The following is a 14,270-nucleotide window of genomic DNA, read 5'->3' as shown; positions in this document are numbered from 1 at the left end:
TTTACAGTATATCACGCACCCACACTCATTTTTAAGTACCTCAGGGTCCATGTCGAAAGCTGCCGCTAGTGCTGTTATGTATTTCTTACACTCAATTGTATGCAAACTCAATGTTACGTACTAGACCAGCGTTGCAGTGTTTATATTATTAAGGAAGGAACACAGAAGTGTCAGAGGACTTGTTTTGTAACTAGGCAACAGCAGATAGAGAGACTGTCTAAAAGTAAGGTCGAGGGCGCTGTCAGTGCAAATCGTGTGTTTGGTGGACACGGCCCCTTGAAAGTGTTCAGTTGAGGTTTTCCTGGGACTGACCTGCATCTGATCACAGATACTGGATGTGCACCAGAATATTAATAGATCTGTCCACTTGTGTCAGATATTATGGGTTAAGAATGAATGAATACATAAAATGAAATAAGTCAAATAAATGATAGGACAGAAATAGACGAGCCTGCCTTCAATTGCCCTGTGGATGAAACAAGAGACACAAAGAGATGAGGACCGAGACAGAGACACCGTCTGTCCTGTGAGGTCACACAGAGACGAAGAGACGACCTGACACAGACAGAAACACACCAAAGTAAAAGCTGCAGACAGATGGATAAATGCTGGGGAGCAGTGGGCACGGGACACACACACAGGACACACAACAAGCTGACCAATGAGATCCCTTCATGTTCATAGGAACCTGTGACCTTAAATCAGCCCTGACTGATGACTGGACAGACACATAAGAGGTCGAACAGGAAGCGTGTGATGAACCCTCTGGTGTTTTCAAACCACAGCAACCTTTTGACATCAAGACACAATAAAGTGTCTGCTCTCATGAGACGACCACGAGCCGAGAGATGAATCCTCTTTTCATTTGATGTAAAATCAACTTGATGTTAAAAAAAAACAACAAAGATCCGTTTGAGCGAGTCGCAGCTTCAGCAGCTAAAACACTGAGGTCAGAGTCACGTCGGGTTTGTTCCTCGTGAGGAGAGAGAGAGACTCAGACGTCACCCAGACTCTGAAATTAGTATTTACTGAGTGACTGGGCCACAGGACACAGACCTGACAGACTAATGGTAGTTTACATGTGACTGCTAACAACAGTGTGGAAACAGCGTCACACTGAAGGTCCTGGAGAATCAACATTTGTATTTACACTGAGATCATCTGAGTAACAATTAAGAGATAATAGTTAAACATACTGTAGATAAACACATTCTGGCTGGATTGCACCAACTGCATCACATTTAATTTTTAATATCAGTTCCAATCAGAGTTTAGTAAAACAAGGTTTAAAATGAAACCCAGCTCTGTTGAACCATCACAAATTAAAGCCGAGTTTATTCAAACTAACGGGACAAGTGTGCACCACAGTAAAAATTAAATAAAATGCAAATCTTTGTTCACTTAAAACTAGTTTAGTGCAACAAAAATTTCAACAAGAAAAATGATTTAATCTGGTTTCAAAGTTAAAACTTGATGTTATCCAGCCTGTATGTTGCTACTAAAGATCCTGATGGCCAGAGAAAGAGAGGACAATTTGATGCAAAGGACGAAACACATCATTGTTGTGCTGTAGTAGTTTGTAGTGTGTTTTTTTTTTTTTCTGGAGCGCATGATGAAGATGTTTTGTTGAGTTGCTCACTGTTGAGCCCTCAGGGCTACCGTAGAAAACCATGTTAAACTAAACATGAATCACAGCAGAGTTTAAAGCGATGAAACACAATCCCAAACACATCTTTAAACTTCACTGAGTGGTAGTCATACAACTGTGTTTTTAATAAAAACCAGACAGATCATTTTCAGGTTTGTGTAACTCGCCCTGAAAACACCCAAAAACTCAGCTGGAACCTCTGCTGACCTGAGGTGACCCACTGCTCCCATTCCTCAGCAGCAGCAGCTCTGTGTTTGTTTTACGGCCCGTGGAGCATTTCCAAGCACATTAAGCGAAGCCAGCGCCAACGAGTTTACAGCCATTTATGGTGTGTGGCTTGGAGAGGAGGATGGGGTTGCAGACGGTGGTGAGAGCGCTGCGTTCACTGCACTCAGCCTCTGTGGAGATGTTAGAGCTGCAGAGGTTTCTAATCCTAACATCTACCTACACTTCTGTCATTGTCCTTTATTAGAGAGAGGAAAAGTGTTTTCCTGACTTGGAAAAATAAAGAAGGGAGCGTGCGTTTGGAAAATGAGGTTGAGGAAAAAGTGTCTCACTCTTTTGAGGAAAAAAATAAGTACAATAAGGAAGAGGGAGAGATATCGAGTGAGATGTTGAGGCCTGGCTAAATGTAAACATGCAAGAATTACACTCAACACAAACACCTGCAGGACAAGATGGAAGCCAGGGAAAAAGAGGTGAAGATGAGAGGAAGCACAGGAGCCGTGTGTGAGCAGCTTGTTTGGACAGATCGAGTGTGATCCCCACAGGAAATAGGTCAGAGACAACAGAGAGAGGGGGGCGGGGGCTGAGCTGTGAGGCAGAAACTTCTGAATGATCCAACATGGAAGATTTCTGATGTGATGGCGGTGACAAGTTTAATCCGTCGATCCTGATATGTGTTTGAAGTAGAAAATAACAGAATACAAAACAGTTGATTTAAGGAGAATCTGCAAAAACAAGAGCCGATAATCAACTGTCTGGGTGTTTAAATCAGCAGCAGCTCCGGTGTGAACTGATAATCAATAATATTTTCACACCTGCTCCATAGAAAACACTTTAACTTCAACAATCAACGTAAGTAACATTTGTTTTTGTCATTTATTCCTTAATTTTATCTATTCAGCAGATGTGGCGGCCATGACAGTTAATCTAACATTTATTTTGGCTATAAGAGTAAAGTTAGAGTCACCTTCTCATGGTTATGAATGTTATAAGAGTTTAATGGAACAAAGGCAAGTTGATTCTTATTTATTTTCATAATTAAGTATAATTGAGTTCAAAGGAACAAAAATGAAGGAAAATACAAAATACAATACTTGCAAGCGTAAAATGTCTTTGTACAAATTAAAGAAATGAGAAAATTAAAATGATTTTCATTTCATAATCAGTTGTGTTACATCTTATGTGACCACTTCATCAATCATCATCACGTATGAGTGGGCGGTACTTATGGTATGACAAATAGGCTCAGACGGTACAAGAGAAAAAGGTTGAGAACGACTAAGATGTTGATGTTTTCTGTCCCTTTCTATTTGTCTCTTTTGTTTCTCTGCTTCCTCCATCTTGTGTGTGTATGTGTGTGTGTGTGTGTGTGTGTGTGTTTGTTACCTGTGGACTGAGCTTCTTGTCAGGCTTGTTGTTGGGTCGCGCTCCTCTTTTCTTCTGAGAGTTCTGCAACACACACACAGACAGAGTTTCATTAGTGAGGCCTGTCAATCAATTGATCCGATCAATGACATTCCCTGCGGCAGATTGAACTTAATGAGTCTTTGAAAGAACAGATACTGGAAAACATACTGAAACATAGTAGCTTACTGCAGGACATACGGTAAAATGACAAAGTGAGACAATGCGTTCAAGAGCGTTCACCATCACAGCTGTTCGACAAAAACAAACACCTGTCACTCCTCCTCAAACCTGCTCCACAGTGTTTTAAAACATTCTCCAATGAGTTTAAGCAACGTTAAAAGTTCCCAGGGTCGTTTGATCACCACATATATGTGTGCGTAACACATCAATAGTGATCAACTATTAGGATCAGTGCCTGGCGTGTAGACTTTACTCTGGTTTGAGCTCTCTCTAGCTTCCCAGCATGCTCTTCGTCTAGCAGTGACATCCAGGACTCGTCATCATCATCATCTATTGTCATCTGTTTATTGATCTTTCCATGAGACTCTGAGGAGGGACGGGAGTTAACTTGTTTCCTAAGGTGTCACATAGCTTCAGACGTGAAAACACCCCATTTACATCTCAGAGAAGACACAATGACCACATGTGATGCTGTGATGATGATATAAATATTATTCTGTGATATATTTTCTATTCAGAGCCTCCATCCCCCTCCTCTCTCACAATGAGCCCCACATGTCATCGCTGTGGTGATGTGGATCATTCCCATGGTGATTTTAATTACCACAGCGACTCTGATAACAGCGGGAAATTACAGCTGTGCAGTGAAGGTATGAACAGAGAGAGAGAGAGAAAGAGAGAAAGAGAGAGATGTGAGAAGAAAGACAAACAGCAGAGTAGGAACAAAAAGAGAAAAACAAAAGCATGGACATACGTAAGAGCTGATGACATGAGCGAAGAGCTAAGGAGCATCGATAACAACACACACACACACACACACACACACACACACAACTCAGCCTCTGTCTGCCCAGTAAATTAGACTCTCATAAATCATCATCCCTCCTTTTTAGAGCTACAACCAATCACACACACACACACACACACACACTAAGAGTTTGAACAGACGCTGCAGTGCGAGTAACTAAGCTCATCTGGCTCAGTCCGTTTCCATGGAAACAAGCTACTCTCTCTCTGCAACGAGCCGCCAGCAACAAAAGAAAGGGAACGAAGAGATGGATTGATGGATGGATGAAGGAGAGAGGTGAGGAAGGAGAACAGTACAATATAGCTACTAAATAAAAACACAGAAACTGTTTTTTTCCCCCCTAAAACACAAAGCAACAGTTTGAAGTTTAGAGGACGTTTGATTTTCATCTCCTCAGGTTCAGGTGGAGGAGGAGGAGGTTCGGGTGGAGTTAGAGTTGCAGCATCAGCATGAAGGACATTTGTTGTTTGTCTGATTCTTTCCACAACCCCCCCCTCTCTCATCCCTTCATCAGTATTTGGACTGTCCTGACCTTTGAATTTTTCATCCCCCATCCTCCCCCCCTCCTCCTCCGTGTCCTAACCCACTTTCAGATCAGTTTATCGGGGGGCAAGCAGTCTGTTAATGGCTCTAAACTCACTGGTCGATGAGCTGCCCTGATAATGGAAGCAATGATTCTGGCTGCAGGTTGACTACAGATGTGGGAACTATTGGGCTTTCAGGAGGTGGTGTGTGTGTGTGTGTGTGTGTGTGTAGGGGGAGGAGGCTTTGATGGAAAAAAGATGGAAATGGATTTATGCAAAGTTCTCACGACACTGAATGTGACACAGGAAGCGAAGCTGCTTCATCTGGTTGAGGGACGAGACTCTGAGAGGGTCAGTGCTGGGAGCGTTGTGCTCTCTCATATCCTCAGCCATGATTCAATCCTTTAACCTTCTGTTTTTGATATTATCTCTAATCTATCTTATCTGTGACACTGTTATAATTCTATCAGATTGTAAAATTAATTTTCACATTAAATGTTTTCTGTTTCTATTCTTTAACTGCTTTTATGCTGGAACACTTTACAACACACTGAGAAACTTGTATCCACAGGTCAATTTAAAACCATGATGAATAGCCTAATAAATGATTCTGCCTCTGCATGTGTGTGTATGTGTGTGTTTAACAATACTCTATGTTGTCCATTTGTCTGTATTAAGTGTTGTTGTACTGTCACTTGTATTTTCCTGTTCGAATGTTCTTGACATCATTATGGTTTCTAAATAAAGGCGGAATGAATGAGCATTTCTGTTGAGTTCACTGAATGGTCTCTGTGTGTGATAATGTGCTGTACAGATAGATCAGTATTGGGTATACAGGAGAAAAATACAGTAGTAAATGGATGGATTATTCAAATAGTGGAAAGGGTTAGATGAGAGAGAGAGAGAGAGAGAGAGAGAGAGATGGAACAATGCCAACAAAGACCAAACTCTCATCTTTCAGAGTAGAGTGGTGGATGGAGGGAAACCAATGCCGAGATAGAGAGAGAGAGAGAGAGAGAGAGAGAGAGAGAGAGAGAGAGAGAGAGAGAGAGAGAGAGAGAGAGAGAGAGAGATGTTGTCATTCTTCCGTCATGGATGAGGAGGCACAGCAGTGTGAACTCTCCCTCCTTCCAGTCCGATCTGATCTGCAGCTCGACCAGCCGTGACTATCAGGCTACAGGAGGAGGACGGGATTAAACACGACCCAGAGACGTGATGAAATAACTCGAGGAACTTTGCAGGAGAAGTAGGACGGGAAAGTAAGAGGGAATGATGCAACAAACTAAGGCTGAAAACATTGCTGAAACTCTGGACACGAGTTTATGCAACATTGCAAAACTTCAAAACAAAAGATCAGAGTACAGATACTTTGTTGCTCTACTTAAATAGAATTCACGAAGACCTGTACTTCACTTTGTTACTTTCACCTCACTCCTGTATGTTTCCCTGCATAATCCCAATCAAATCAAGTACTGTACCTCTTGAAAGTAGCCGAAGTAAACAGACTGAGTTTGGTTCTTGAATTTGAAGGCACTTCCTAAAAATGTCTTTGAATTTGATTACTGTAAGACAATGAAGGAACCCTGAATAGTAAGCTTCACTTTATCAGGTGGCCACAATAAAGTTGATGATCAAAAGTAAATATCACACACTTTACAACTTTTACTCAAGTTAAACACAGGGGTATTGTTTTCAAGTAGCTACTTCATACAAGACTGGAGCATAGAGCTCTCAGGGACACCGTAGAATGAAGTGGAAAATAAAAACAGTGAAGAGTGAGAGGTTGCCAGAAAAATCTCAGATGCAAATTAATTCAAACTGAAAATAAACAGAGTAGAAACAACAAAGAGCAAGCCTGCTGAACTCAGATGTCACTGGTGTGTGTGTGTGTGTGTGTTTTGACAGTTCTGCTGCTGATGTGGTTTAAAAATGGAGACGGTTTTAAATGGTTTTAAGACGTCGGTCCGGTTACGGCCGAACACACAGGAGAAGAGATTGTTCAGTGAGAATGAGAGCGAGGGAGGTAGCAGCACAGAGGTCAGATCTGATCTCAGCGTTCAGACTCACCTCAACCAACCAGCCGTTAAATCCTGACAGGGGGTGGGTGGGGGGCACCTCTGTGTCCCACAGACTCATGGACTTTAATTTTCACAGGCAGAGGGAGTTCTTTACCGCGTTTTTATTGCTCTCATCTTCTTTCTTTACTGTCTAGTGCAGCAGTCTGACACAGTCTAGGAAGCTCATACACACTGGATGCAACCCATACCTTCATCATCATTTAATTTCAATTTGACTTCCCCACCAAAACAACAAACACAAAATAAATAAAGGATAGCCTACAATAAATACATGTCCCTTCAACCACACAACAATGGGTGTATCATAAGACAATACACATACTTCATACACACACATGTAAATTGTGCACTACAATGACACATGGCTGTAGCATTATGCTAATATAGTTCATAATTCACAAAATAAATTAGAGTCAAACAGGAGGGGCTAAATCTTTTTTTTCTTTGTCCTCGTCTTCTTTCATTACTTAGGTGTTCATTTCTTTAATATTGATAAACTGCTGCTGGTGCAGCTTTCTCAAGGGTGTGTGTTAATTAATTTTGACGTGCGCAAAACTAGGTCGGCGCCATTTAGTTTCACTTCCAGGAATACTATGCTACAGACAGGAACCAAAAAACGTGAGGGTAAACATCAAACCGATATGAGGCAGTTAGAACAAGGTACTGTACTGGTGCTGCTGTGGGGATCAAACTTGTGATTCAGGTCAGGTTTGACTAGCTACTTTATCTTGGACAACCCTCTGACACCAACACAAACAGCGTCTCATTAAGCAGCGCCCCCGTAAGGCGGCATACCAAACATGTCTACCTTTGTCACCATGGCTATTATGCTCATGCCTTGGTTGGAATTTTAAAAAAATATGATGATTTGGTTTAAAATAAGTACTTCCTGGTTACATCCTCCACTTTACACTGCAGTCTTTGTTTCCATGGTTACATAGACACCACAACCTCCTTCGTGTACTTTCTCAAAACTACATTATTACTGCATTTTTCACCTTTGCTTTTCCCAGGATGCTAACCTAGCTTAGCATAAAGATACAGGCTAAGGAACAAGGCAAAATATCAGTGTGGTTAGAGAGGGAGTCAAATGTTCACCAGTGTCATAAACCACTGGCACAACAAAACTGTGGTGACTTCCTACCTTTGAAGTGGTCATGAAGTCTGACTCTCTGTCAATGATTTATATTTAGTTTGTGACACTAAAGAAAAACCTTAAAAAAGAGCTCTTTCAAAATTCTAATATTCCTGGTGAGTATATTCATGTGAAATCATGACAGCCCAGCAACTAGCTACTCCTTCTTCACTTTTCCCAACAAAAAACACATTTTCAAATTCCACCATGATGTTTTGGGTAGGCCGAATTCATTTTCATTAGAGGTAATAACCAATAGAAAAGATAAAGATCTGATTGGATGAGTCTATTCTGAAGGCTTTAGATCTGAGACTGCTAATAGCTGATGGCTAAACCCACTCTGTTGGACAAACTAAACACAACACTACGACATCTGTTTTGCAGCCTGTGCCCTCTCCGGTCTGTGTTTTAATCCACAGTCATAAAGGGCAGATTTCTGGAGATGATACCAACCGAGGACAGGCCACTGAAAAGAGGGACGTGTATGGTCGCCCTACCAACCTGCACATTATTTAGTTTCGTAACACAGACAGCAAGTGCCATCCTCTCTGATGGGTGAAGGGACACAGCTGTGACCTTTTGCCTCAAACTGGCACCAACGCTCTCACACACTGACGTTTAAAGCTGCAAATTTAACATAAGAAACTTACAGAACATCCAGAGCTACTGGTAGTGTGGTGTGTTTCCAAATCTCTGAAGGTCTGAACAGACTCACAAACACACCACAAAGTCTAATTTTAAGTCAGAGGATTTGTTTTTTTTGTTTTTTTGTTTTTTGAAATGGTGGAGTCTGGAAAGAATCTTTTAGTTGCTGCAATACAACAGCAACCATTTCCTCCGAGGGCAGAAATTAGATCACATCACTGGAACACAGTGTGTGTGTATGTGTGTGTGTGCACAGAGAGAGGGTGTGGGTTTGCGAAAAGAAAATTGATTTATTTGAAGTGCATGCAGCACACACACACACACACGCTCTAGCAGGCGAGGTACTAGTCTTAGCCCGAAATAAAAGGACACTCGTCTCATTATCACCACCACACACACTGGAGCAGAGTCCACACAACATAGTGCACAATGGGTTGCATAACTAGGGTGTGTGTGTGCGTGTGCGTGTGCGTGTGCGTGTCAGATAAGGATGGATAAAGGCGGAGGGAGAGAGGAGACTGACACTCGGGACTGAAGGAGATAATTAAACAGCGCTTCGTCTCCTGCAAACACAACACAACAAATGAGCCTGGAGCCCGTTAGCTTTAGCAAATCTTTAATTCAGCTCATTAACAAGGACAGGAAACCAATCAATCTTGTTATTCATCTGCCTGACATTTTTTTTAAATTCCATAATTTGCTTTATGGCTTTAATAAGGAAAATCAACCAATAAATATCAATTTTCTGCTCAAATCCTTCTGTTTAGCCTGTAAAACCTACAAAATACTGTTGACATAAAAGCACAAATGGAAGCTTGTAATGTTGTGAGCTGAGGCTAACATCATATTTATGTTTAGTCACACTTGATAACAGTGTTTCACTGAATTCCTGGGATGCAAATGCAGCGTTAGTGTAAGCTACTCTCTCGCTCTCTCTCCATAGCTCAGAGCAGATAACACGAAAACTACACCAGCATTTCCCACTCGTCTGCTTGGCTCATTACAACACACTCCTACTTTAACACACATTTCGTGACACTGTTACGACGCCCTGTCTGCACTGGATTAGGAAATAAACAGCCAATTTTGCCTCAATGCTCTGAGCATAGGGCCTCTGTGTGTGTGTGTCTGCTGAGATGATGCAAGTAAACCTGGATCCAGAACCTTAAATGAAATAAATCCATTTGTACTGATCATGAAGGACGACACCAGAGTTTTCTCACGCTATTAGTCTGAACTCTACAAATCAAATCAAATCAAATCAAACACGCTTCACTTTACCTGAATAAGCCTGCAGACAGAGCTGCTCTGGTCTTTAGATAACCAGTTTCAGCTGATTTGATCATCTATTGGTCAAGGGATTTTTGGGTTGTGTAGCACATTAAGTCAGCGTGACACTGATATCACTTAATGTGGAGTCTGATGACTGATTTTCATACAACAAAACAATGAAAATAATAGAATGAATGGAAGAAAAAAACATGTACGTATATCTATATTTTGTAAAACAGGAAGCAAAAATCTAAGTTCTTGTTCAGGATACGGTGTATAACCTTTGATAGCAGCAACTTCATTTCCACTGATTCTCCTCAGTGAGCTGCTCTGAGTTGAGCTGAATGTGAGTGGACGGGAGGAAACAATTACGGCTCTGATACAGTAGATAGAAATAGATAGATAGATAGATAGATAGATAGATAGATAGATAGATAGATAGATAGATAGATAGATAGATAGATAGATAGATAGATAGATAGATAGATAGATAGATAGATAGATAGATAGATAGATAGATAGATAGATAGATAGATAGATAGATAAATAGATAGATAGATAGATATGGTGAATGGAGCAACTTTTGACTAAGTCATGATGAACTAAAGCGTTAGAGGAATAAAAACATTTTCACACATTACCATGGTAACAACGCTTTAATCAGAAAACAGGTTCAGGAAAATATCCTGAGAGGAACATCGGGAATTTGAACTTTGAAGGATGACAGGAAAAGAGCCGAGGGAGCGTTTTCCCAGCTGCTGCAGGTTCAACACTATTCATAAAACCTGCTCCTGACAGATAAAATAAAAGCTGTTATCACAGAGACGCCGTCTGGAGCTGATGAATAAGGATGAACATCGTCACAGACACAGAGAGCTGCAGGAGGAGGGAGCAGATCATATCCACTGACAAATATGAATCTGTTTCACTGCAGGTTGTCTGGGAGACAAGGTCGTGACCCCGACAGTCCACAGTCACCGTGATGCAGACTGAGTAACAGGGAAAACCATCTCATCAGTATTGATTACTTCAGATTTGATCGATAACACCCTGAACCAGAGTTGTTGTTTTTTGACTGATATTTTATATCAGAGCTCGGAGGGATTTCTGGACCCCATATAATTTACATTGGTGCATTTCTTGGTACATGTATTGTATTATATTTATTGGCCTCAGTATTTTCTCCTGAGGACAAATGAGAAACAGTTTGGATACTGTAACTCTGTAACTCCAGCTCTTCACCTCCTCCTCCTCCTCTGATGGATTTTCCAGTCAGAATTTTGCCGCTAATCAATCGGCCTCAGGCTTCATGGAAACTCTACACCCTGAAGTATGGATGATACTGAACACTGCTGTGATTGAGCTCCTGTTTTCCCCCCAAATCTACGGTAGCCCTGAGGGATGAAACTTCAGGAAACACACAGGCTGGTTAAAAAAATAAAGTATTTTTTCATGCTCACATTCGTTTGTGTCGGTGCAGCTAAAGAGAGTGAACGGTCAATTTCCATCCTATTAGCATAGCATTAGCACAGCAACAAAGCGCCGGCAGGCTGATAGAGGATGGATACGATTGGCTGAGAGGCTACTCAACATCTGACGGGAAGCTACACCTTCCCTCCTTACACACACACGCTCTCTCTCTCTCTCTGCATTAAAAAAAGAGACAAAGACAAAGACAGCCTCCTCCTCTGTTTACTTTGGCTCTTAACACACAGACACACACACACACACACACACATGGGTGGAGGAAAACAAGGATGGAGAGAAGAGGAGGAGGAGGAGGTGATGGAGGGAGCAGAGGAAGGAGGATTTGTTGTTCTTTGTTACCAGAAGCTCTGTTCACTTCCAGCCACTTCCATTAGAGAAAAGCTTGTGTGTGTGTGTGTGTGTGTGTGTGTGTGTGTGTGTGTGTGTATGTCTGAGTGTGTGTATGTCCAGACACTCTGCTTATTAAGGCAGTGTGTTAGTAGGTGACCTTGCACAAATGAACAGCCCTTCAAGTCCAACCCCAACGCTTTGTATTGATCTGAATTATTCATGTGCATATGTGGGTGCGTGCGTGTGTGTATGTGCAGTTGATTTGTTCATGTGTGTGCATGTTTTTGAGTGTGTGTGTGTGTATACATACAGTAAGTGTGTATGGAAGAATGTGTGTATTCGTCACGGTGGTTGAAAGCTGAACAGACCCCCCTCCCCCACATCCGTCCTCAGGGTCCTACTGCCCCTAGACGTTTACCAAAGGGTTAATAGTCTAATTTAAAGTGCAAATGAGTTAATGTCTCTGTGACTCCTGCAGGTTTCAGGTGCAGTAAATTATTATTTTCACAGATGACTTTCTTTGGTTAACTCATTAATTGAATCCTCATGGAGCTTCATTCAGGCTGCTGAGACTGGAGAATGTAAACCTTCAAACTAAATTGCATATTGAATTTTTATTGAATTAGTGCAGTGAACAATGGAAAAGACAGAGGTCAGAGCAGTGAGAGTGTTTGAAGACAATTTTCTACTTTATTCTGTTCGGGGACTTTAGTTCATGTTTTCCAGTTTCTCCAGAGGAAACAGGTGAATTATTGATCAGAAAACACTTTGATCTGAGATTAAAATCACAGAACAGCTGCATCAACAAAAGAGACTGAAGCGAGTCCACAGGTCGTCTGTGTTTTTGATCTGCGCAGTATTAAACTGAAGAAATATAAACAACTGAGGAACCCTGTTTCTGATATTGTTTCGGGAGAGGCTGCCAATGGGCTTCATCATAGGGACTGATGGTTGATCAAGTCAGAGTAGAGACAAAAAACAAATTTAAATACAAGCGTTATGATGCATGCAGTTGAGTCAGTGTCGTCTGAGGACGTCTGAGGATGCTGGGAATTCCTGGGCAATAAAACCAAAACTCATCAAGACACACAGGGTCTGTCGGCTTCATAGAGCACAACATGACAGTGCATTTATAGTAACACAGAAAAATCATTTTGTTACATGTTGTTTTTGTCAGTTCCACAGAAACGTCATTATTCTTCATTTTTTCAAATTGTTATTTCTTCATATTTTTACATTTGATGTTTCCACAACATGACATGTACAAAGAACTATCTTTACTCTTACTGTCCGTATTATCACTATTATTATCATTATTGTTGTTGCTGACAAAGACAGAGATTTTAAGAGAGAGTCTAGACAAGGTGAAGCTGGAGGACGAGAGACAAGCTCCTCGTCTGGATTTTTAATATTTGATGATCTGACCTACTCCACACTGAGGAGCAGCTCCAGCCTGCAACACAAAGATGCGGCATCCATCCCCCCCCCCCATACACCCTCCTAACAAAACGCCACCACGGACCACAGACCACAATGCGTTGCCGTGGTGACGGATTTTGCAGCCTGTCACCAGGCACCCCGTTGGCAACACATTAATGAAACAACGGACAGAAAAGAGGAAAAGGAGGAAGGAAAGGAGGAGAGAGGTGAATGATAAGAGGGTCAGAGGAAGAAAGAAAAGAGAGGAAGAGGAGGAGGAGGAGGAGGAGGAGGAAGGTGAGACAAATCAAAGACAAAGAAAGTTCAGCAGGTCTTTGCTCTTTGTTTAGGCTACATCTGAATATAACTTATAAACACAAACACTGCGACATGTAAACAGTGGAAAAAGACGACAAAGCATTTCCTCAGATTTAATAACAATAACATGATCATGTCTGACGTTTCTCTGCGGCAACAATAATGGCAGAAGAGAAATAATGTAAAATTATGTAAAACAGTTTCTTCTCTGGCTTTTTCTCACAGAACAGGAGAAACAGAAACATTTCCCTCTGCACACTTGTAAATAATAACTGCTGTAATTCTAATGTGACATAAACATGATGTATTGTTTCATATGTGAGCGTTTTTAGTGAACAGGGAGAAGCTGATCTCTCTGCTGGTCATTAGTGTCAATGTGATTCATGAATCTCAGTATTTCACTACTAAGAAACTAAGAAACTGACTCGTGTTGTATGAGAAACAAACGACTCTGTGTTTTTGTGTCTGAGAAAAAATGAGGTGAAAATGATAATTTGTTAGTAAAGAGCAGTGACAGAGGTGTCCTCTGAGAGACATCAACTGGAAGGACAAACATCCCAGAATCCCCCTCAGCATCCACCCCTCTCTGCACATGGATTTTTCTGAGCGTTCATACCACTTCGGTTTCATTTTAAAGGAAAAACCAGACTAATACACCTGAAACACACACGCCTGAGCAATCAGCTGCATGAGCATGAGTGAGTCGGTGTAACCAGGAAGCACAATGACTCTGCAGTAGATTTGTGCAGTCTATGGTCAATAGGCTATATAGAATTCAATTGAACAACATAAA

General features: G+C 41.4%; 1 protein-coding gene across 2 annotated transcripts in view; it reads right to left on the bottom strand.

The window, feature by feature from the left end:
* The window catches only part of mtcl2 (microtubule crosslinking factor 2), an 82,466-nt gene that overhangs the window by 24,070 nt on the left and 44,126 nt on the right, over nt 1-14,270 (bottom strand). For both annotated transcript variants that reach the window (XM_085781388.1, XM_085781389.1), the window contains exon 5: nt 3,260-3,322. In XM_085781388.1, the coding sequence (XP_085637514.1) occupies nt 3,260-3,322 (63 nt within the window). The remainder of the gene's footprint in view (nt 1-3,259; nt 3,323-14,270) is intronic.

The sequence above is a fragment of the Trachurus japonicus genome, chromosome 7 (assembly GCF_045865225.1).
Source record: "Trachurus japonicus isolate A0001 chromosome 7, Traja_1.0".
Lineage (NCBI taxonomy): Eukaryota > Metazoa > Chordata > Actinopteri > Carangiformes > Carangidae > Trachurus > Trachurus japonicus.
Note: the sequence above shows the minus strand (reverse complement) of the source record. Positions and strands in the feature narration are given on the sequence as shown.